At 51.3% G+C, this 25,594-nt stretch overlaps 1 protein-coding gene across 1 annotated transcript; it reads left to right on the top strand.

The window, feature by feature from the left end:
- The first annotated feature begins 15,767 nt into the window (after window positions 1-15,767).
- Window positions 15,768-23,864, top strand: LOC123048400 (uncharacterized). Its single transcript, XM_044471507.1, has 5 exons — window positions 15,768-15,850; window positions 16,060-16,195; window positions 19,318-21,321; window positions 21,756-21,905; window positions 22,116-23,864. Exons 1-5 carry the CDS (start codon window positions 15,768-15,770, stop codon window positions 23,862-23,864), a joined length of 4,122 nt encoding a protein of 1,373 aa, XP_044327442.1.
- The last annotated feature ends 1,730 nt before the right edge of the window (window positions 23,865-25,594 follow it).

Raw genomic sequence — 25,594 nt, forward strand, 5'->3', positions numbered from 1 at the left:
CAAGCGTTGAACTTCGAAGACCTAGAATTTGGGAACGATCCAAGGAACATCGTGCTGGGCGCGAGCACCGATGGAGTCAATCCGTTTGGCAGCCAGAGAAGCACACATAGCACCTGGCCTGTGTTTGTGTGGATGTACAACCTTCCCCCCTGGTTGTGCATGAAGAGGAAGTACATTCACATGAGTATGCTAATTGAAGGACCGAAACAACCAGGGAACGACATCAATCTGTATCTGGGGCTGCTGAAAGAGGAGCTTGACACGCTGTGGAAAACGCCAGCCAATACGTGGGACGCCGCAGAGAAAGAATATTTCCCTATGAGAGCCGCGCTGCTCACGACGGTGCACGACTATCTCGGTTACGGATATCTCGCGGGGCAGGTGGTCCACGGATTTTCTGGATGCGTCAGGTGCATGGATGACACAACGTATCGCCAGCTAGATAGAGATCCCGGGTCTTCGAAAACCGTGTTCATGGGACATCGAAGGTGGCTTCGCGACGATGACCCGTGGAGAAAACGCAAGGATCTATTCGATGGTGAAACCGAACCCCGAGGACGCCCGCGTACGAGGAGCGGCGAGGAAATAGACGAGCTGTTGAAAAATTGGAAAGACTGCCCACTGCCGGGAAAGAAGCAAAAGGCGCCAGAGCCGGGAAAGAAGCGAAAGGCGCCAGAGCCGCTGCTGAAGGTATGGAAAACGAGGTCTGTTTTCTGGGACTTGCCGTACTGGAAGATCCACCGTGTGCCTCACAGCCTTGATGTCATGCATATCACGAAGAACGTGTGCGAGAGTCTGCTTGGTACCCTGCTCAACATGCCAGAGAGGACCAAAGATGGGCCGAAAGCAAGGGCAGACTTGAAATCAATGGGCATCAGGCAGGAGCTTCACGCTATATATGATGATGATGATGATGATGATGATGAGGCGAAGCAGGACACGGAAAGTCGTCGCAAAGGCAAAAAGGCCAAGAAGACCGGAAATGACTACCCTCCCGCGTGCTTCACTCTAAGTCAGGAGGAGATCGAGCAGTTTTTCACCTGCCTCGTAGGAGTAAAACTTCCTTACGGTTACGCGGGGAAGATAAGCAGATACCTAGACCTAGCGAAGCTGAAGTTCAGCGGGATGAAGTCTCACGACTGTCACGTGCTGATGACGCAGATACTTCCAGTTGCAATCCGTGGGATCATGGACGCGCACGTCCGTGAAACGCTATTTGGCCTATGCAACTTTTTCGACGTCATCTCTCGGAAGTCTGTTGGCGTGAGGCAACTCAGAAGGCTACAGGAAGAGATCGTGGTGATACTATGCGAGCTTGAGATGTACTTCCCGCCCGCATTCTTCGACGTTATGGTGCATCTGCTGGTCCATATCGTGGACGATATCATCCAACTCGGGCCGACGTTCCTGCACAGCATGATGCCGTTCGAAAGGATGAATGGTGTCATCAAAGGATACGTTCGCAACATGTCACGTCCAGAGGGAAGCATAGCCAGGGGCTTTCTGACCGAAGAGTGCATCTCCTACTGCACGAATTATCTAGGCATCGAGAACCCCGTTGGTCTGCCCGTCAACAGGCACCTCGGCAGGCTCGCTGGATGGGGTCACCGTGAGGGTCGCCGCGAAATGCATGTCGACTTCGAGGGTCGACTCGCCGACTTTGAAAGAGCAAACCTAGTCGCGCTACAACACATAGACGTGGTCGATCCTTGGGTGGTAGAGCACAAAACCTTTATTAAGAAGACGTACAATGACCGAGGCCAACAGAGGACGGACGGAGATATACTCAAAGAGCACAACTCATGTTTCACGCGTTGGTTCAAGCAGAAGCTTCTGTCGTACCCTTTACATGAGGATTCTTCCGCGGAAGAACAACTCATATTCGCCTTGTCACAGGGCGCCGAGCACAACCTGATGACCTATGAGGCGTACGATATCAACGGCTACACATTCTACACCGAGGCCAAGGACATGAAGAGCGATGGTTATCAGAACTCCGGGGTAACGATGGAATCCTACACCGGTAACGACAAGGACAGATACTACGGAAGGATCGAGGAGATCTGGGAGCTGAGCTACGCTGGAGAGAAGGTCCCGATGTTCCGTGTCAGATGGGCCAAGAGCGTCCTAAAAGAAGACCGGTATTTCACCACCATGGTTATACCCGAAGCCAAATCCAAGACCGCAGGCGCAAACGTCACCGCGAAAAATGAGCCATGGGTACTGGCTTCCCAAGTGGACCAATGCTTCTTCATTACCGACCCGTCAAAGCCCAGTCGTGTTGTCGTGAGGAGAGGCAAAAGGAAGATCATCGGAATGGATGGAGTAGCCAATGAGCAAGACTTCGACAAGTACGGCGACCCGAGAATCGAACATGACGACGATGATGAAGTAGCAGCATACACCACAAGAAGAAGCAGGACCACCCTACCTAATGGACGTCCGTTCCACAGAAGAACTCCATTTGCGAAAAAGAAGGGCAAGAAGATTGTGAACAGATAGCTAGCTAAGAGATCGATTGTATTTAAATCGTAGCCTTCATTTCTCGATTGTATTTCATGGGCACTTTTTGAACTATCATGAATATTTTTAAATTTCATGGACACTCGATCTCGATCCCCCTCCATCTCGATCGCTATCCCACCTTGCCAGATCCGGTCCCCCTCGCCGCCAAGCACCCCCCGGTCCACCGGCCCCCCGCACGCCGCGCACCCTCCCCCGCTCCACCGGCATTACTGTTTGATGATATTTTTAAAAAAATTATTACTGTCTTATAAAAACATATTATTGTTATGATTTAAACAAGTTTGAACATATTTAAACACAAATAAATATCAAACAGCATTTTAAATGCATAAAAAAAATTGTGGAGCCTGGGAATCGAACCCAGGACCTCCTGGTGTGAGAACTAGCTGCTGACCAGCCGAGCTAGTAGAGGGAACTTGGTGTGGATCAGTAAGGTGGAAGATAACCTGTTGGCTCGAGCAGAAATCAAAAAAAATACTAATGGCGCACCAGGGTGAGGTGCGCCATTAGTATGGATGTACTTATGGCGCACCAGGGTGAGGTGCGCCATTAGTATGGATGTACCTGTTGGATAACCTATCCCCTCTCTCTCCCTCGCCCTCGCCCTCGATCCCCTTCCCCTCAACTCTCCCGACGCCGCTGCCCCGCCGCCTCGACGCCGCCCCGTCGTCCTCGTCTCCGCCCCGACGCCCCGACGCCGCGACGCCGCCCTCTCCTCTCCCGACGCCGCCGCCCCGCCGCCCCGTCGTCCTCGTCTCCTCGGCGCCGCTCTCCTCGTCTCCTCGGAGCACCACCACCACCCGGACCTCGTCGCCTCCCGGACCTCGTCGCACCACCACCAACATCCACAGCGTCGACGTCTTCGTCCCCGACGACGCCCCCGTCTTCTACGCCCGCAGGTACCCCATCCAAATCACCCCCGCCTCCATTTCCCACCTCTCCCTCTCTGCTCCTAATACAACAATCTGTCTCTGAACTTTGCTTTTGGACTCCTGATGCGCCAACATTACAGGGTGTGTGCGTTTTTTTTAGCTTGGCATGCCGTGTGTGATGTGTGAGTTTTAGTCTGAACCTTCTCCCCTGTTCTCTGTACCTATCATATCCCTCCTTTAATTTGTGAGTTCTATCAGTCTATGAGATGGGGATTGTAATTCTCAATGGTTTGTTGTCAGGATTGGTATGCTGGTCGCCTTGGGAATTGTGATTGCATTTCTCAATGGATTTTACAGTGTAAACCTTGTAGGATTTGCAGTGTAATTCCTGTCTGGATTTAGAGTGTAATTCCTAGTAGATTTGCACTGTACTTGTCATTTTTGGGTTTGCAGTGTAATTTCTGTCTGTATTTATAGTGTAATTCCTAGTAGATTTACACTGTACTTCTCATTGTTTGGATTTGTAGTGTAATTCATGTTTTTACAGTGTAATTGTAAGTGGATTTACACTGTAATTCCTACTGGATTTACAATGTTTTTCTTAGTGGAGTTCCACTACAATTTTAAGTAGATGTACACTGTAATTCCTACTGGATTTATAGTGTTTTTCTTACCGGAGTTCCACTGTAATTAGAATCCAGTGGATTTAATTTACACTATAATTCTAAGTGGATTTACACTGTAAACCCACCCCGGCCTCCATTTTTCCCCGCCGACGTTTCTGGTCATGCAGCAACCTAGAAGCCTGCTTGCCAGTCAGTAGCAACTACCTGTCCAGATAGTTCTTCGTGTATGGTGTGTCAAAAGAAAAAACCTTAGTAAAAATGGTTAGGATGCTCATGCTGGACTAAAACCATGGAATAAAAAAGGCAGAGGTAACAGTTTTTTTGGCGGTAACAGAGTTTTTTAGCAATGCATAGAACACCATAACTTTAAATTAAACACCGCCTACTTACATACAAGGGGAATCTTGAGTAATCCTACTCATATTGAACAGATAATAAGTTTCTTTTTTTAGAGCACATGTTTCTAACCAACATATTTGAACAGTATATGAGCAGTAAAAGTAAGAGTGAGCAAACTAGCACCTCGCTTTGATTAGGCAGATATTGCCAAATATGTGGACACAGTGCTGGATGGAGTATAAGACTAAATCTCTTGTGTATCTCTGTACACGTTTGCATAGTTCATCATGAACTAGCACCACAGACCAGCTTATGAGTTGCTCCAAGAAACTCAGTACCTTGTTTGGGTGATAGTGCTATGAAACTTGGCGGGGTTCCTTTTGTGACTCACCTGCCAATTTAGTGCGGAGGAAATAACCACATGTCCTTGATTGATTTGTAGTTTTGTAGTTGGTTGTTACAGAATGCAGTACCTTGGTTGTGAAGATAATAAAAATTATGACAATGTTGTGCAGGAGTAGTAATAAGAGAAGATCGCTCTGAGGTGAAGGAAGCAAGTGAGAGGCAAAGTGAGTTATTCTCTGGTCGTGTATTTAGTTAGTTACTTACTCCTGGTAGCTAATAAGTGGTTACTCTTTGGACTTTGGTGGTGTATGTATCAAAGCATGTTGTAAATATAGCAGCTCTGTTCCTTTTGTTGTAATGCCTAATGCCTTCATATTCTACTTGTATCACTGTATCATTGTAGCAAAAGTACAAGGATCAGATCACTTGGGCATGAAATGGTTCCAGAAACCAAAAGCCTGTTGTACATTATAGCAGTTCTCTGTGTTTTTGTGTAATGCCTAATGCCTTCTCTGTGTTTTTGTGCATAGATTTTAGGGCAAATCTAGCACAGTACAGTTAGCAAAGTTAGAAATCTTTTAGGAAATTTTAAAAACAGTAGCAAAAAAATTAGGTATAAAAACAGTAGCAAATAAAAAAAGAGTAGCAAATATAGCTAGGGAAATTTTGTTTAGGTATAAAAACAGTAGCAAATAAAAAAAAGCAGTAGCAAATTAAAAAAACAGTAGCAAAAAATTAGGTATAAAAACAGTAGCAAATATAGCTAGGGCAATTTTGTTTAGGTATAAAAAACAGTAGCTACAATTTGTAAAAAGCATGAGCAACTGAAAAATCATCCTGAAATATAGCTAGGACAAACTTCAGTCTTTTTTTTGTTTGTAACAGAAACTACAGTAGTAAATATTTCCTGAAGTAAATATTTTCAGTCATTACAAATATGATACTGCTTGGAGATGATACTGCTGGATGATACTGCTTGGTGTATTTTCCATGTTGTGATGGAGGCCTTTTTTGCCTTGTCCACCCGAGAGGCCCTTGAGTTTGCCGGAATGTCGATTAACTTCCGTTCCGGCAAATTCGGGTACTCCATATGTCCTATTTTCAGCAAAGGTCATGCTGAAATTTTCCGTGAATTTTAGCATGACTTTGCTAAAAATAGGACATATGGGGTACTTGTGACTAATGCATGGGCCGGGGTATCTTAGTAGTTAATTAAGTAGGATCAAGTGCCCCGGCGTACTTGTGACTAATGCATGGCTTTTAGGGTGCCTCGGTGTCGATAAAAACCGAAATGATGAAAGCTTAGGCTTTTAGGGTGCCTCGGCGTCGAAAAACCCTCAATGATAAAAGCTTAGCTTTTAGGATGCCTCGGTGTCGACAAACCCTAAATGATGAGACCATGATCTTGTTCCTTGACAATAACCAACTTTTTGACCAAACTTTGTTCCTATTTAGAGAGAAACATGGCCAACAACGATGAGGCCGGGGGTTCGAGCGTCAAGCCATTCTGGATGCTGTCCCAGGAGATGGAGGAACAACCTCACTTGTATGAGGACGCCGCCTTCCCCACCGATCCTGAGACCACTGATGGTACCGCCGAGGATGACCCCACTGATGCCACCACTGATGGTGCCGCCGAGGATGCCACCACTGATGGTGCCGCCGAGGATGCCACCACTGATGATGGCGGCGCACGCACAGATGGCAGCCAACCGAAGAGGCAACGGAAGGACCGGCGCCCGACCGTGCTCCGCACCCTCAAGGAGGAAGTTACTGAAGTGGACTCCGACGGGAATCCAACGGCGCCCGAACGAATAGTCAAGGGGTACTCGCTTCAGCTCGGGTGCATTCTCCGGAGCACCGTCTCGATCAACACCGAGAACCTGAGGCATCCTGACCGAGGGAATTTGCGCAACCTCCTCTTCACGAAGCTGCACGAACGATACAAGTTCCCCGCTGAATTTGAAAACACAAGCCTCAAAGGGAATAAAGTGAACAATGCTGCCCTCACGAAGATGAGCAAGGCCCTGTCTACTTGGAAAAGCAATGTGAAGAGAATGGTCGAGAAAGGTGAGAGTTATGAGAAGATCAAGGAGAAAAATCCTTCGATCACCGAAGATGACTACAACGACTTCAAGATCAATTGCTCGAGCACCGCAAACTCCGAATCAAGTAAGTGGGGGAAAGAAATGCGGGAGCTGAACTTAGGGGAACACACACTCGGTCCCGGCGGTTACAGAGTGGCGGAGCCTATATGGGACAAGGAGGAGGCGGACCGTGCCGAGCAAGGCCTACCGCCCCTCTTCGATAAATACGGTGACAAGCAGACCAGGAACTTTGTCAGGGCCCGGTACAAGAAGGACCCGAAAACAAAGGAGCTTACCACGGATCCGAAGACCAGGGCGCTTGAGCTTGTTCTGGTAAGGAATACACCCCCTCGTAATTAGCTCCATATGGTTGCATTCTAATTAATGAAGCCAAATTTCTAAATGGTTCACATTCCTTCCGCAGGCGACTGAAAGCAGTAGCGCGGGGTCGACTAAGAGCAACCCTTGGGACACCACTCTAAATAGGGCGTTGAATGTAATGAAGAACAAGGATAAGCTCAGTAAGCCGACGTCAGCTGGTCGTGTGGCCGGCAAAGGCTTGTCGACAAAATGGTCGTCATACTATGACACTGCTGGGCGAAAGGAGAAAAAGACCAGCTCGGAAAGCCAGGCGCGCGAGGTTCAAGAACTCAGGGCACAGGTGGCGCGGATTCCAGAGATTGTCCAAGAGCAAGTGCAACAACAACTCGGAGCGACGATCACCGCCATTGTGCCTACCTTGATCCAGGGGATTAGTGCGTGGATTGCGGGCGGCCAACAGGGGCCGCCCCCGATTCCTAGCTTCACGGCCAGCAACTCGCTGAACGCGATGGCGGGGCCATTGGTGTCTCCGGCGGAGCCGGCATTGGTGTCTCCGACGCCGGCACGGGAGCTTAATGCACCCGGGTGTACGCCGGCCGGCACCTCTGCAGCAAGCGGCCCCTCCGTCAACTGCACGCCCGCCGTTGGCGGTGCCTCGACATTAGCCGAGCTCGACGCCATCATCACGGTAACTAATTAAGCCTCTCTCGGCCGAGGACTTCATCTCCTTGCCTTTGACTGGGCATCCCTAACGCCCTACATGTTTTCGCAGGGCGCCGCCGACGTTCCGTGCACTCTCCTGCACTTCGTGAACAACGAGTTGGTCGATGTCGCCAAGGGCAAAATCGTTCAACCGGGCAACCCCTTGTTCCACGGTACCCAGATGCCACCCAACTTGTTTAGGGTTCAACTGGTTCGGGTGCTGCCAGGCTGCGACGAGGTGTTACCTCCGATTCGACCCATGGGGGCCGACGATGATGACGTGATGAACCTCAGCGCCTGCCTGAGCTGGCCCCTGCTTTGGCCGAAGAGCCAGATTCGTTTGGGGGCGGGGGACACCACCCCAAAGACAACACCGCCAGTCGTGCCGGCGCCAAGTCGGCCCCATGGCAAGACCGCCGCAACGGTGCCGGACATCCCTATGCCACTGGATCCAAACATGCATATGGCACAGGATCAGAACGACGACGACGACGATACATTTGCCAACGTCGATCAGTACTTTGCCGATCATGGGGATGGTGGCGACTTCATGGGGCCTCCTTCTCAAGAACCCAACCCAACAAAAGACGTGTGCGATCTAGCTGGTACCGCGGAGAAGCCAAGTTGCAACAGGCGTCGTCTGCAGTTCAGCTCTCAGGAGACGCCTCCAGCTGCCGACTTCACCGAGCCTCAGATAGGCGAGGTGCCAAATATGATCAGCCCCAACACACTCAAGAAGGCGGTCTGTGAGCAGAACTCGGTCCCATTACAGGAGATCAAGAAGAAGGCACGCAAAAGAAAGACTAACAAGGGTGCGGGCCAGCCGGCACCGAGTACGATCCGTGCTCAGGACGGGCCACCTTCAACTGCGGATATCTCGAGGAGGGTGCATGTGGCGGGTAGGCCGATGCTACCGAGAAATATGCTCGATGCTGCAACCGGTGCTATGCGGAGTCTGCATGACAGTGTGCTTTCTTTGGAGAAGCGGCGTCTCCGAGAGAAGGATGTGGCATACCCGGTTTTCGCGGCCAAGGTGCCAGAGGGCAAGGGCTTTGTGGATAACTCCATCGGGGGTACGATCGTCCTGCGGTTTGATGACATCCACGCTATGTTGAACCTTCATCCGCTGCACTACACCTTCGTTCGGCTATTTTCGCTGAGTATGGAGATGCGGATCATTCGCGACAAGACCCCGGACATCGTGATAGTCGACCCCTTCTACATGCGTGCCAAGATCTTGGGCAGCGCTGGGGACCGGCAAGTCGCGAGTTCTTACCTCGAAGGCGTCATTCTGGCAAACCAAGATAAGGACAACTTCCTCGTGCCTTACTTTCCCGAGTAAGTCCTCCCCTCAACCGCCCCGTAACATATGAATTCTTAGATTTCGATCGTTTTTCTTTTAACATTCCGTGTTTTCTGCAGTGACACACATTGCACGCTCATCCTCCTAAGCCCCAAATATTCCATGGCCACGTATTTCGACCCGGACCGTCAGTCGAACGTAGACTACACAAATGTCAAGAAGGTTCTTGATGATGTTCTCCCCGGCTACGTCAAATCTGGAGGCACCTTCACCAGGCCTATTCGTAAGTACGGCAAGCACGTGTTCTCCCACAACACGACGTTCTGCTGCGTCAAGCAGCCGCCTGGCGGTCAGAAGGATGCCTACTACGCCATCCATCACATGCGGGCGATCGTGCGGGACCATAATCACCTTCTCCTACCAAATAATCTCAAAGATTGGGCCGCAAGCTTGGGGGCAATCCAGGACGCGGACATCAGACAAGAATTCTTTCGCATCCAGTCGGAGTTTGCGGAAATCATCCATCAAGATGTCCTTCGTACCTCGGGGCAGTTCTACCTCAGAAATCAACCGTCCAACAGTGACATCGACACAATCCTACAAATGCAGGCTGACAACGCCCGTTGTTTCATGACTCCCACGATAGACGGCGGCTTCATCCACGCTCCGGTCCCTTGAGTCGAGTCGAAAGCAGTGATGCTGTGTCTAGTTCTGAAACATCGATTGGCTCATGTTGTAATTAAACTTTAATGAACTTGTAGTATGTCTCTTTGGTTTCGAGAGTCGTTCAACTTAGATGTAATCGATGCTATTAATGTCTTGCTTTTCTCTTCCGATCGTTCTGTTGCATACTTATATATTGCTTATGTATTGTCTGTGAATTGGTACTAACGTTTCGTTTGGCTACTGCATAGCGATGCCGTGGTATGTCGTGTACAAGGGTAAGGTTCCCGGAGTCTACGACGACTGGGAGGAGTGTCGGAGACAGGTTCACCGATTCAGCGGTAACAGTTACAAAGGGTACGCCACTAGGGCCGAGGCCGAATCTAGATACGACCGCTATCTAGCGGGAGAGGGGAGGGAGCGTTGGAGGAACCGGATGAAGACGAGTTTCATCGTGATGATGCTCATCGTGATGACCGCAGCTCTCTTCTATGTGATGGTAGTTTAGATGATCGATATCGACTTGTAATGTGAAGACAAACTCGCGGTCTCGAGACTTGTAATATAATGTTCTATCTTTGTTCGGTCTTTTCAATTCGGAGACTAATATGATGAATTGTATTCGGAGACTAAAATGATGAATTGTATAATCTTCTATTGTATTCGATGAATCTGTTGTTGATGTGTGCTGTCTATATTTTGTCCAATTATACATTTTGTAACCTGTGCAAAAAACAGAAAATAAAAAATAAAAAAACCTAATATTCATACTAATGGCGCATCACATCATAGTGCGCCATTAGTATGCCAGAGCATACTAATGGCGCATCACTAAACAGTGCGCCATTGGTATGCCGAAGTTACTAATGGCGCATCCCGTTGCTGTGCGCCATTAGTATGCCAAAACACCTGGGTATAGATGGCACCCTGGGAGGCATACTAATGGCGCACTCTTGTATATACTAATGGCGCATCTGGGGTGCGCCATTAGTATACCAGATACTAATGACGCATCTGGGGTGCGCCATTAGTATACCAGATACTAATGGCGCACCAGTGGTGCGCCATTAGTAAAATATACTAATGGCGTGCTACTAATGGCGCACCACTAATGCGCCATTAATGGCCAAATTAGGTGCGCCATTAGTAGGCCTTTTCCTAGTAGTGCCTTCCTCGCCGATGCCACCCTATCTTTCCTTCTCCCACACCCCCCGCTACCACCCTAGCTCCCCCCAGCCGCCGCCATCCTATCTTTCCTTATATACCTCCCCCTGCCCCGTTGACACCCATGCCTTTTTCTTTCCCTCTGTCGTCACCATGTCTTCCTTTCCCGACGACGGTACCCTACCTTTCCTTATATACATCCCCACAGACTTGGTGGGACTCCTCCTCCCTCCCTCCCAGAGGCGCTCCCGCGGGGGCCCTAGGAGGAAACCCTGGCGCCGCCTCCCCGCCCCCCTCGCCTCAACCCCCTCCCTCGCCACCGTCGGGGGCGTCTTCGGCAAAAGACCATGTGGCGTTAGCACCAACGGGGCGGCTCTCTCCCGCACACAGTTGGTGGGCTCCGCGGGGCACCTCCCCTCTGCTTGGTGGCGCCGGGCGTCGGGGCAGGCCCTGCCCCGGCTCCTTCCCTCCTCCCGGCGTCCTGCGGTCACCAGCGCCGCCTCCTCCCCTTTTCTGGGGCTCGGGGCTCAGGTGCCCAGGCGCGAGCTGGTGGCGGATCTGGCCCCTTGCCCCGTTCTGGATGGTGGTGGTGTTGGGAATCGTAGCATAATTTTAAAATTTTCCTACGCCCACCAAGATGCATCTATGGAGTGTACTAGCAACGAGGGGAAAGGAGTGCATCTACATACCCTTGTAGATCGCGAGCGGAAGCGTTCCAATGAACGTGGATGACGGAGTCGTACTCGCCGTGATCCAAATCACCGATGACCGAGTGCCGAACGGACGGCACCTCCGCGTTCAACACACGTACGGTGCAGTGACGTCTCCTCCTTCTTGATCTAGCAAGGGGGAAGGAGAGGTCGATGGAGATCCAACAGCACGACGGCGTGGTGGTGGATGTAGCGGGTCTCCGGCAGGGCTTCGCCGAGCTTCTGCGAGAGAGAGAGAGGTGTTGCAGGGGAGGAGGGAGGCGCCCAAGGCTGTGTTAGTACTGCCCTCCCTCCCCCCCCTTTATATAGGCCCCCTGGGAGGGGGGGGGCGCCGGCCAAGATCCCATCTAGGGTGGGGGCGGCGGCCAAGGGGGGTGCCTTGCCCCCCAAGGCAAGTGGGAAGCCCCCCCACCCTAGGGTTCCCAACCCTAGGCGCATGGGGGGAGGCCCATGGGGGGGCGCCCAGCCCACTAGGGGCTGGTTCCCTTCCCACTTCAGCCCACGGGGCCCTCCGGGATAGGTGGCCCCACCCGGTGGACCCCCGGGACCCTTCCGGTGGTCCCGGTACAATACCGGTAACCCCCGAAACTTTCCCGGTGGCCGAAACTTGACTTCCTATATATAATTCTTCACCTCCGGACCATTCCTGAACTCCTCGTGACGTCCGGGATCTCATCCGGGACTCCGAACAACTTCCGGGTTTCCGCATACACATATCTCTACAACCCTAGCGTCACCGAACCTTAAGTGTGTAGACCCGACGGGTTCGGGAGACATGCAGACATGACCGAGACGCCTCTCCGGTCAATAACCAACAGCGGGATCTGGATACCCATGTTGGCTCCCACATGTTCCACGATGATCTCATCGGATGAACCACGGTGTCGAGGATTCAATCAATCCCGTATGCAATTCCCTTTGTCAATCGGTATGTTACTTGCCCGAGATTCGATCGTCGGTATCCCAATACCTTGTTCAATCTCGTTACCGGCAAGTCTCTTTGCTCGTACCGCAATGCATGATCCCGTGACTAACGCCTTAGTCACATAGAGCTCATTATGATGATGCATTACCGAGTGGGCCCAGAGATACCTCTCCGTCACACGGAGTGACAAATCCCAGTCTCGATCCGTGCCAACCCAACAGACACTTTCGGAGATACCCGTAGTGCACCTTTATAGTCACCCAGTTACGTTGTGACGTTTGGCACACCCAAAGCACTCCTACGGTATCCGGGAGTTGCACGATCTCATGCTCTAAGGAAAAGATACTTGACATTGGAAAAGCTCTAGCAAACGAAACTACACGATCTTTTATGCTATGCTTAGGATTGGGTCTTGTCCATCACATCATTCTCCTAATGATGTGATCCCGTTATCAATGACATCCAATGTCCATAGTCAGGAAACCATGACTATCTGTTGATCAACGAGCTAGTCAACTAGAGGCTTACTAGGGACACGTTGTGGTCTATGTATTCACACATGTATTACGATTTCCGGACAATACAATTATAGCATGAACAATAGACAATTACCATGAACAAAGAAATATAATAAGAACCATTTATTATTGCCTCTAGGGCATATTTCCCACAGGTGGTTGGCGAGCGCGACGGATATGGGATGCCCTGCCCAGATCCGGTGGATGGTCAAGGTTGGCGTTGGCAAGGTGGCTGGCAGCCCTGATGAGGTGGTGGTGATGCGACTAGTGTCTCCGCTGCTCCGGTATGGGATGGCGGGGCTCCGGACGGATCTGGCCAGGGGGTGGAGGCGCTGGTGTGGTGGTGGCAGATCGGCTGCGGCTGGTTTTTTCCGGCGTTCGCCCGTTTTTAGGTGGTCTGTGTCGGCCTTCTACCCCTTCCCTTGTCCGGGCGCTACCTCCATCAGGGGGTCGGCCCGATCCCAGCTGCGGTCCATCGCCCGTCTCGCGCCCGGTGCTGGAGGAGCGAGCTCGTCTCGCGCCCGGCAGCAGGACGACCTTGTCTCGCTCCCGGTGTAGCAGGACGAGTCGATGGAGGCCAGATTTGGCCGGCCTATTGGGTCACGGCACTAGGGGCCGCCCAGGGATGCGAAAGGCGGGTCCTTTCCACTCGTATCTTTGGTTGGGGTAGCAGCAAGTCTCGGGTGAGGTGGTGGCAAGGTCTTGGATGCCGGGGCGGCGGCCCTAGTGGTGGTACCACGGTGCTCATGGGCAGAGCCCGCAGCTTGGTGCTGCCCGATGGCCATGGCCGTGTGGGCGACGTGGTCGCTGGGGTGTGGCGTTCGGTGGCGGTGAGAGTTGGCCGGGGTGAAAACCTTATCTATCGTCGGACGGACCGGTGACGCCGCTCGTCTCCTTCTTGAAGGCGTCGTCGCGGCTCTCATTGCCATCGTGTTGCTCCAGGGGAAACTCTGTCTCTCGGGTCGGACAGTGACAGCCTTCTGGTGTCGTAACCTTCCTGAAGGCGCCGCCTTGGAGCTTTCTGGTGTTGATCATTGCTTTATATATAAACGGGGCGAAAGCCGTTTTTGGCATATATACCTCCCCCACCTCGCTGCCACCCCAGCTTCCCCCTCCCCGTCGTCGCCAACGCCACGACCCGCTGTCGCCCTAGCCTTTTTCCTCCTCCCCCTCTACATTGCGCTATCTTTCCTTATATATCCCCTTCCCCCTGACGCAAATCTATCATTTTCCTTACCACCTAGCATCGCTGCCACCCTCATTTTTCTTACCCCTCCTGTAGTTGTCTCCTCCTCCTATTATTTTGATGTGTGAAACATTGTACCTCTAGTTCGTGAAACAACTCCAAGATTTTGAAAGGCCATGTAAGGCTCATTGTCCACCAGCCAAACACACGGCGTCAATGCTTTGGATGTCTAGGCAGACAACCTCTGTCGAGAAAACGAGCACCTCCTAAAATCGATGACTCCAATCAATACTTAACCTTGCTCTGCATGACGAGGGATGACAGGTAATGGTGGTGAAGGTCGTTGCAGCATCTCCCTCGTCAACTGGTCATCGTCACCACACCACCAGTATAGTTGATGCTTATTTACTTGCGCCACTACGTGTTGCTACTAATGCGGATGGCGGATGGCGGATGGGATCGAGGAGGCAGAGGTAACCCTAAATCTCTAACATGGTAGCATCCATTGGGACAGAACGGGCCATGTTAACACTTTACTTGTCTTTCCTTGTATCTATCATTTGTCCTCATTAGGTATGTTGGGGCGGCACTACTCAAAGCGCTAGGTGCTAAAAAAAACTCGCCCATTGCTTATCGTTTTGACTATATCATCGGGTGTCGTGAAGCGACCTGGTACGCATACATAGCTTAGCAAATCACATTATGTTTCGTTCCTTTATTATTCTTTTAGACTCACACACAACTCAACATCGTGTGTTTTTCCTTTATCATTCAATTTGAATTCATATTCAACACAAAACCGAATCCCATGGAAGCAACCATGTACATCTACCTTAGCAAATCACATTGTCTTTTATTCATCTGTTATGTAGGCAATGCATAACATCATGTTTTTTCCCGATGGATCGAAGAAATTGAACATAGAGAAAAATCTTTAGGAAAAGACTCTGGTTAGGAATCATGGTCTTTAATTGCATTGGTTTATTCTCCGGCATGAACCTTTGCAAGAGAACGAGCTGACCAGCACTTGACAAGTTGTGTTGTTGCGACTCTACAATGACAAGTATGTATTTAAGGCTTTTTACGCAAGCAAGACGGAGTAGTAAACTGTAGTGTATAGGTTCCAACTTTGGTTGTTTGATCTTTTCATAGGCACCCGGAAAATCCAGTAGGATAACCCTCACCGTGCCTTTCGACACCGACCACTGCACCCGCACAAGCAATTTGACACTAACCACCGGGTTCAAACATTCAGAGATCCACAAGTCATAGGGAATAGCTCGGTGAACGCTTATGCGTCGACGCTTCATTCTCCCGCGGTTGATCCAGTGAGCTTCCGCCAGTTCGCCACAACACGTCACTCGAGCACGTGGATTGCTCACCCCATGGACCCAGCTAAGCCTTAGCAAGGCCTTAGTCTCATCTCAGGCCCAAAAAGTCAAATGCAATATTCTATAGTCTTGCTCAAGTCAAGTTGGCAATGGCAAGAGGGCTCTGTGTTGGAAGGACAGATGGATCAATGGGTGAATGGCGTGTGAGATCGCACCGCTCGTGTGGGTCAAGGTGAATGCTAAAGCTGCTAACAACCGCCCCGTGCCCAAGGGACTGCTAAACTATGCTTGGGTTCGAGACATCTGAGGTGCTCTTACCAGTTACCACTCAAGCACTGACACAACGCATCAAGCTATGCGATGTTGTTGCTGCGGTGGAGTACAACATGCAATAGGACGATAAGTTCTCTTGACGTTGGAGTAAATATGGGACATATCTAGCAAGCTCCACCTATGGTCTACTATTGGAAGGCTCGACTCTCTTCATCGCCCCATGGCTGTGGAAGACCAAGGTGCCTCTAACCTTCAAAATTCCCGTCTGGCTGATTATTCAATACCGTACTTGAATGATAGACGGGTGAGTTAGGCGGGCCTGGACTGCATGACAACACGGTGTCATGCAATCTTTATGTGCAAAATCAGGACACTACAGACCACACTCTCATTCGATGTGTACGCATGAGAAATACTGCGAACGCGAGAGAGTAGCCTAAGATTTTATTTTATTTAATTTTATTTGCATGGGAGTAGCCTAAGATATTGCGGGGTGGTGTCTTAATTTGCTACCAATGAGCTTGACAATCTTCCCTACTAAAGATACGATACGCTTAGCCTATCCACACTGACCTCTCTCCACCCGCAAAAATATTTGGCACGCTGAACACTGGGTCCAAACAATCGGGGGAATGTCGAGACCCACAGGTCATAGGCTGTAGATGGCCGAATGCGTACGCCCCGACGCTTCTTCTCCCGCATTAATCCGGTGATCTTTCACCCGTTCGCTTGAGCGCCAATGACAGACGGGCCGTCATTAAAAGCATAGCATCCGTTCCTGCTTCCCAATCGAAGAGGGGAAAAGATTTCCTAAAATCTACGCGCGTCCCGCCCCTCGTGAGCCGTCCCCGTGACCAACCCAGCACGAACGCAGAACCCCGCTCCAAACCCCGCATCCGCCTCGCCACTGCCGCCCCACCGTGATGCCCAAGCCGCCGCCGGTCGTCGACCTCCCGATACGCAAGACCGTCCCGCTCGTCGACATCGACGGCGACGGCGACGATGACGGAGGTCGCAGCGGCCGTCATGGCGGAAGCCCCGCTACGGGGGGCCGTTCCGCCGGTCCGGTACGCGGTGAAGGCGGAAGCCGCGCTAAGGGTGGCCGCTCGGAACGCGGTGAAGGCGGAGGACGCGCTAAGGGAGGCCGCCCCGGTAGTCGCGAACGCGGTCGGGAGGGTCCGTCGGTCGGTGGTCGCGCGGCGGCGGGATCGCCGCCAGCGCGACGAAACCCGGCCATGGCGTCTTCTCCGTCCGTGGTCCGCTCCGGCACCGCGAATCCGCCGTCCATCCAGCTCGACAGTGACAGCGACGACGACGAGATGCGTGGCCGGCGCTCGAACAAGGTAGCCGCACGCCATCATGGCCGGGGGGCAGATCCTGTCTCCGATAGTGGAGCCACATACCTCTACTGTCCGAGAAGCGATTCGGATTATTCACGCGCGAGAGGTCGCAAGAGGGCGGCGGCCTCCTCGCCCGGTGGCTCCAGGAAGGCGAAGAAGCAGACGTTGGCGCCGCCTCCATCGACGCCGCTCTTCTTCTACCTCTTGCCTCGCACAAGGAGAAACTCCACACACACCCACGCACACATGCACCAAGGAAGAACTCGCAAGCTTTGCCAAGAGGCTCCCTTGGCGATCACACAGTGGCTTCATTGTTTCTCCAGCCCTCACGGACGCTCTTTCTCATTCACCTGATCGCTTTAAATACCAGTACAAAAGAGTCACAGACGCACTGGCCAGCCGCCACACTCGGCTGCTAACTCCTGCTAATCCAACTAACTTGCATGCGTCCATGCACGCACGATCCGCCCAACACACCGGCCACTACTCCATCGTGGTGGTTATCCTCTAATGACCGAGTCCACTCACAATTTCATGCACAAAGCTAGCCAACAACCTGAACACATCAAGTCAGCCAACCAACTGAATATGGCCCGGCTAACTGACCGTGATCCACGCTCCTGTATGCATGCGGCTAACAATCTATGCATGTCAAGATTACTACTAACATTTTTCCTCCTAATCTTGACTTGCCTTCGCCGGAGTTGTCGCAGCTCCCGTCGTCGTCGTCGCCACGACCGTGACCCAGCCCGCGGACCTGACCTGGCGCAACGACGCCGGTCTCACCGCCACGGACCTGACCTGGCGCATTGACGTCGGTCCCACCGTGCTCCGTCACGTCTCCGGCGACATACGCCGAGCTCCTCCTTCGCCGGCGACACACGCCTGACGTCCCTCTGCGCCCCGCGCGTCCCGCGCGCACCCGGCGCGCCCAACGAGCCCGACAGCCCCAGTGCGTCCCGCACGTCCCGCGCGTACCCAACGTGCCCGACGAGCCCGACTGCACCCGTGCGTCCCGCACGTCCCGCGCGAATCCGTCGCGCCCGATGAGCCCGACCACACACACCTACACCGCGGTCCCGCCGCGCCTGACACGCCCGGCGTGCGCCCATACACGTGCCCGGCGCGTCCGACACTGGCGCCGCGGCTTATTCTGGCCAACACTCACCCCCTAAGCCGTGGCCTCGCCGCACGGCCTGCCGACAGGGGCCCTGCCTCCTCCTCGTCGCCTCGTCGCCATGTACGCCTCCGCTGCGTCTCCGGCACAAGCCGCCACTCGCTGGCGCTCCAGCAGCCCGCAGTCCCGCGCCCCGCCACGCCGCGTCTCCGTGCCACGCGCCTCCACGGTTGTCGCGCCGAGCCGTCGCGACCTCTGCGCCACCACGCAGGTCCTTCGCGACCTCCTCGTCTCCACGACTGCCGTGCCCTTCGCGCGCACGACATCACACCGCACAGCCATGGACTCGCCGCGCGTTGCCGTCGCCACGCGTCGCAGCCGATGCCTCCATGTCGGCCACGCACACCGCGCTCGCCGCGGACGCCACCACGCGCCACGGCCGCCCCTCGAACCTTGTGGCTCTGATACCAATTGTTGGCGCCGCCTCCATCGACGCCGCTCTTCTTCTACCTCTTGCCTCACACAAGGAGAAACTCCACACACACCCACGCACACATGCACCAAGGAAGAACTCACAAGCTTTGCCAAGAAGCTCCCTTGGTGATCACACAGTGGCTACATTGTTTCTCCAGCCCTCACGGACGCTCTTTCTCATTCACCTGATCGCTTTAAATACCAGTACAAAAGAGTCACAAACGCACTGGCCAGCCGCCACACTCGGCCGCTAACTCCTGCTAATCCAACTAACTTGCATGCATCCATGCACGCACGATCCGGCCAACACACCGGCCACTACTCCATCGTGGTGGTTATCCTCTAATGACCGAGTCCACTCACAATTTCATGCACAAAGCTAGCCAACAACCTGAACACATCAAGTCAGCCAACCAACTGAATATGGCCCGGCTAACTGACCGTGATGTATGCATGCGGCTAAAAATCTATGCATGTCAAGATTACTACTAACAGCAGAGACGAGAGTCGTCGAGCGGAGCCAAGGCGCACGGGGCGGGGGGTCGCGCTCTCGCGACGAGGCCTGTTGACGAACCGCGAACCTCCCACGAGTCGAGGAAGCACAAGAGACTCGAGGCCGTCCGTCGTCCTCGGTCTCATCATTCCAGCGACGATGGACGGCTCGGGAGATCCGGCCACGAGGGTGGCGACAGGGGCCGGCGTGATGCTGCGCCGGCGAGGCAGCTCGGCGCCGGCGCAGTTGTTGCGTCAAGCCCTCGTTCGCGGAGCGGCGACCGAGGAAAAGTGGCTGCGAAGTATGCTGCACCCGTGGTGTCCGAAGATAGCGTGGAGGAAGGTGATGATGAAGAGATGGAAGACACCAGCTCAGCTGACGATGGGAGATTCGGCCATACGGGCCGGCATGGTGCTGCACCGGCGAGGCAGGCCGGCGCGGTTGTTGCATCTCGTAATCGTTCACGCGACGGCCACCGAAGAAGTAGAATTGTGGTAACTGATGACAGCGGGGATGACGATGGAGATGAAGAGACGGGAAGTTCAGATGACAATGATGAGGAATCCCGAGATAACGAGGAGAAGGAGGAGGAGGATGGGATCAAGGGGACGAACACGGATGACGATTGTGGCGATAGTGGCGATAGCGAGGAGGAGGAGGAGGAGGAAGAGGATGTGATGAACGGGACGAACAAGGATGATGAAAGTGACGACAATGAGGAGGAGGAGGATGATGATGAGAGGAAGAACAAGGGGAAGAGCAAGGGGGCTGATGATGTGATGAAGAGAAAGAAGGAGGATGTGGATGTGATGAAGGGGAAGAAGAAGGAGGATGACAATGGTAATAGCCCCGGCAGATGCAAATCCGTAGAGGAGGAGGTCGGTGGGGAGGACGACGGAAACAGCACTCACGACGACAGTTCTGATGCCAATGCTGACGAAGAGGAGTCTGACGACACTACAGAGACAGAGGAGGAGGAGGAGGAGGAGGAGGAGCAGGAGGCGGAGGAGGAAGAAGAAGAAGAATCTGACGAGGCAGAGCAGGACCGGCGTGTCGCGCCTAGACGCAACGGCGAGGCAGGGCAGGACCAGCGTGTCGCGCCTCGCAGCACCGGCGAGGCCGGTGGGAGGGCCAGACCAGCCGTCGAGGGCTTGCCAAGAATCAGAAAGAGGAGATTCGAGGGGTTGTGGATCGTCGAGGAGCCCGACACCACCGCCCCCCCTCCCGGCCGGGGTCTCATCAGTGAGCGGACACGGTCGCAGCTGAGCTGCTCCAACAAGAAACTGCTGAAACGTGGTACTGTAAGCAGGCCGGTCCTGCTCGACACATCTTCCTCCGGCTCCGAGCCAGAGGAAGCCGTGCCACCGCCTCAGCCAACCAGCTGGGCGGCCGAGGACGACAGCGCCGGCGAAGACAGAAGGCCGGCGAATAGGAAGAAGAAGAGACGGTGCCGGGAGCAGATCGGCCAAGGCGGGCGCTCAGAGGAAGAGGACGACCACAACGACGACCCAGACGCTGAACCTGACGACGACAGAACGTTCCCATGGAACGCCAGGAAGGGGCCGAGCTCAAGCCGGCCGAAGACCGGAGCGTCAAACCGGCAGCAGTCCGCTGCCAAAGAACGTGGCAAAACCCACGCTGGCTCTTCTACCAACCCACGACGCGCCAAGAATCGCGCTGCGAACACAGCAGAGGGGCGCGGTCTGCAGGATGACATTTCCTTCAAGAAAAGCTCCCTGTCTCATCGCAAGAGGAAGCATCCGGAGGAGGAGGACATCCCTTGCAATGATCGACTCTCCTCCTTATTCGACGGGATACCGAGCTACCGGAATGGCTCTGCTCCTGCCGATGCACAGGGCGGCGGCAGCGACACGATGCCTCTGGTGTTCAAGTTCGGGGAGGAAGCAGAAGTGAAATCAGAGCATGACGAGCTTGAGGATCAACTGTGGGGAGACTACGATTTTGTCCTTGAAGCCAACAATGCCAATGCTCACAGCTCCGAGGAGGTACTTAGCTCTCTGCTAGTGCTTCTCATTATACTAGTACTACATTTGCTTTGAAGTAGTATTGTTTGCTGTAGAATAGTCCTCGCTACCAATCCTGGAAATTTCATTTCTGCGGTGCCTGGGAAAAGTTTGTATTTGTGATCATCTCCAGTTAACTGTTTTGATACTATAAAATGTTCGCTAAAGGGGGAAGAGTCCCTCATTTAACAGTCCGTTAGTTTGATAGAAATGAGTGTCCCCTGCGGATCAAACGCAGGTGGGTGAGCTTTCACCCGTAAGCTTAAACAAAAGCCTTCTATTTTATTTCACAAATCAAATGCAAACATGTTACATCTTTCTCAAATGATAAGTTCTGTAATCGTGTAAATTTTGTATTTGTGATCATCTCCAGTTAACTGTTCAGATATAAACAATCCTTACATCTTGCATTTCAGGTTGAAGAGAGCCAGGGGCAAGATATTCCATCAGACCAAAAAACTTTAAGCAGTCAAGGGAAGCATGATTTATTTACCGATGACCAAATTGGAACTTGGTGCAAGCACTGCGGCTTTGTTCTTGAAATTAAATATGTAATGGCCCCTATGGTAAGGCACTGCGCTATCCAACATTTTTTTTCAAATAACTGCTTAGACCTCACCGACAATATCAATACTTCTTGTAATCGACTCATATGATTCCTATATTTTTTCACTCGATTTAGGGGAATTATTCAGCGGAAAGGGAACCAACGGCTCGCGAGCTGAACATGGATAATATTATTTTTAATGGCATCTTAACAACAATGGGGTATGAAGGAGAGTACATCACTGGTAGTCATAAAAGTGGCCCTGTATGGAATCTCATTCCTGGTATCCGAGAAGACATGTTCCCACACCAGCAGGAAGCCTTTCATGTGGAAGAAACTGGCCGGAGGAATTGACATTGAAGAAGTGAAGAAGATTGTGAAAACTGATACTCTAAGTGGCTGTGTGATCTCTCACGCCCCAGGGACGGGGAAGACCAGATTAGCGATCACATTTGTTCAATCTTACCTCGAGGTTTTCCCGCAGTGTTTTCCGGTCATCATTGCCCCCAAGGGGATGCTTGACACATGGGAAACTGAGTTCAGGAAATGGAATGTGAAGATACCTTTCCACATACTGAATTCCAGAGATATCCACTGGCATGGAGATAAAACGGTCGAAAAACTGGCCTCGAATGATAAGGATTTGGCCCGAAGGCTGTCCATAAGCAGCATTGACAAGAATTATATGCGCGCGCTGAAATTGCGATCGTGGGCTGAGGGGAGTAGAATCATTGGACTAAGCTACAGCCTGTTCCAGAAGCTCACCAAAGGAGAAGGCAATGATGATGACAAGCTGAGGCAGATGCTTCTTCAAAGGCCTGACTTGCTGATCCTTGATGAAGGACACACGCCAAGGAACAAGGAGAGCAATATTTTTAAGGCTCTTGCTGAAGTTCGTACAAAAAGGAGAATTATCCTATCCGGAACTCCTTTTCAAAATAACTTTGAAGAGCTTCGGAGCATGTTTAGCCTGTTACTTCTGGCAAATTTTGAAGCCATGGATTTCTTTCCTTCTTCGAAACTACACAACATGACAGATGTGATGGTAGACGAGATCAGGAAAAAATTGGACCCTTTTGTGCACATCCATAATGGCGACATTCTTCATAAATCCCTCAAAGGACTAAGAGAATCTGTTGTGATTCTGAATCCTCTTCCCAGCCAGAAGAGGATAATCGCAATGATGGAGAAACATAAAACACGTGGCAAACATCCTCAGAAAAATAAGACACAGGGCAGCACTTTTGAGTCGGAATACAAGATATCTCTTGCGTCTGTACATCCGTCCCTCGTTGCTGGCATGGAAAAGTTGCCAAAAGAAGTAAAATCTGTTGTGGACGAGCTTCCATTGGAGAGGTTACGGCTGAAGCCAAGTGAAGGAGTTAAGACGAGGTTTGTGTACGAGGTTGTGCGTTTATGTCAAGCTTTAAAAGAGCGAGTGCTTGTGTTTAGCCAGTTTCTTGAACCATTGGAGTTGATGATGCAACAACTGAGGAATGAGTTCAACTGGACCAAAGGCAAAGAGATCATGTATATGAGTGGAAATGTCTCCCCTAAAACCCGCAAAACCTTGATGGTGGCCTTCAATGATGTGGAGAGCGAGGCCAACGTGATGCTTGCATCGACCAAGGCGTGTGGAGAAGGTATCACCCTCGTTGGAGCATCGCGTGTGGTGCTCCTTGATGTTGTGTGGAACCCTTCTGTTGGAAGGCAGGCGATTGGACGTGCATATCGTATTGGTCAACAAAAGATTGTCCATACATACAATCTAATCGCAAAAGGAACACAAGAGAAGGCCAAATATGACACACAAGCTAAGAAGGACCAAATGTCCAAATTGCTATTTTCAAGTGAGCCACAGCCTGCAGAGTGCAGCCGGTCATCAGAATTTATTTCCAATGACAGGATTTTGGAACAGATGACTGAAGATGAAGATCTGAAAGAGATGTTTGTGAGTATTCTCCCGTCGCAGTGGTGATAGAACTTATAGATCTCTGGTAAGTGGAAGCTTCTGAGATCAGAATGTTTGCAATTTCCATATTTGTTTGTGGTAATTATCCTTTTATCTCATTTGTGCACAAGCAGGTGTTCCATCAAGTTCTGAATTTATGAATTCTTAAATAAAATAAGTAAAATTATTTGCAAGGTATTGAAAATAGAAATTCTGAATTGAGATCGCCTCTGTAATGGAGAAAAATCAATAGAAAATGGAAAATATTCAGGCGGGAGGGCCTTGCCCCCCCTCCCCCCTGCTCTTCAAAAATAAAACAGAATTTTTTTTCTGAATTAGTTATTCATCGTGAGGCTGTGTGTCTACTTGCATTGTAACTCAGATTGCTCTTCAAAAATAAAATAAAATGAAATAGAATTTTTTCTGAATTAGTTATTCATCGTGAGATTGCTTATCCTTGTACTCATGTCCATTAGTTTATCAGCAAGTGTGCTCTTTCACTATAATGTATGTGCAAGGTATTACTTACCAGTTATAACATAAACTGATGCTGTTCCCTTTTCTATGCAGCGTAGAAGAGCGGTGTACCTGTGGTGAAGCTAATTGTATGTCTGCATCTGCAAGAGGAGAGCGATGGAACGCCCCGTCTGTACAAAAAGTGCGGTCAACATGTTGTATTGTCTTACATAGATGCTCGAAAAGGATGTTGTTTTGTTTTGTTTTCTCAAGGCATATGCCTGTTTTATCTCCAAACCTACAACAGCAGAGGGGTGGAGTGTCAGAATGTTTTTTGGGGGTGCAATATCCCAATTCGTACAGAGAGTAATGTCCCTTCCTATAAGGGACGACCGCGGATTCTCTGAAATTGGAACTTGTTGTATACTGCAGTTTGACATGAGCTGTAGTTGTTGTATACTGAAGTTTGACATGAGGTATAGTTGTTGTCTGAACTTGCATACTTAGTTGCCCAGTTCGCAACTAGCAATTGCTTTTGTTTTCAGGAAGGAGGATATGGCCCATCTTTCTACATCGGTTGAAGCTCGCGCGCGCACATATAGTATTTAATATATTTGAAAATAATGTGAAGCAAAACCAACTGTGACATGCCTCGCGGTAGCTTCTCCGAATCTAAGCACAAAACCTACATGTGATATCTGAGCTGACAAAAGACCTAACGCTTCAAGCCAGTGCCTTAAAGAAGGAAGATGTTGTCTACCAAGGACTTACCACCCCTGTAGCACCCCTTCCGGCTTTTGATGTTAGGCTTAGGTGAGTGGTCTGGGTAGTGGCCCAGCTAGCACCCCTTCATCATTTGGGTAGGAGTAGCGGTAGATGTTGCCAAGATGGTGGATTCGGGCATATTGTTGTAATACTTTGTAAGGTCCTCGAGAATAATAAATAAAGTGGCCGTATGCATCTCTCAGATGCAGAGGCCGGGGGTCATCCTCCTTTTCTAAAAAAAATCAAGAGAATACCAGATAAAGATATGGACATGATCACTTGGTGGAAGTTTGGGCTTGCAATGTATCCTACTTTCCAAAGAATTGCTCATGAAAATATTGCATATCCCTATGACAGTGGTGACATTAGAATCAACCTTTAGCACTAGTGGCCGTGCACATCGTAGCTGACTTGGGCCTATGGCTGAAGCTCTATTGGTGTGTACGCAAGCTTGGACCTGTGCCAACATTATAGGTTATTGATCCTCTCAAATTTCAATCAATTTATTTGTTAGGGGACCAATTTATATGTGTAGC

The sequence above is a fragment of the Triticum aestivum genome, chromosome 2D, assembly GCF_018294505.1.
Source record: "Triticum aestivum cultivar Chinese Spring chromosome 2D, IWGSC CS RefSeq v2.1, whole genome shotgun sequence".
Classification (NCBI taxonomy): Eukaryota; Viridiplantae; Streptophyta; class Magnoliopsida; order Poales; family Poaceae; genus Triticum; species Triticum aestivum.

Coding starts and splice junctions, on each gene's coding strand:
- LOC123048400 (XM_044471507.1), top strand. CDS start 15,768: ATGGCAAGAGGGCTCTGTGTTGGAAGGACAGATGGATCAATGGGTGAA. Junction 15,851..16,059: donor CACCGCTCGTGTGGGTCAAG/GTGAATGCTAAA, acceptor GGACATATCTAG/CAAGCTCCACCTATGGTCTA. Junction 16,196..19,317: donor CGTACTTGAATGATAGACGG/GTGAGTTAGGCG, acceptor TACTACTAACAG/CAGAGACGAGAGTCGTCGAG.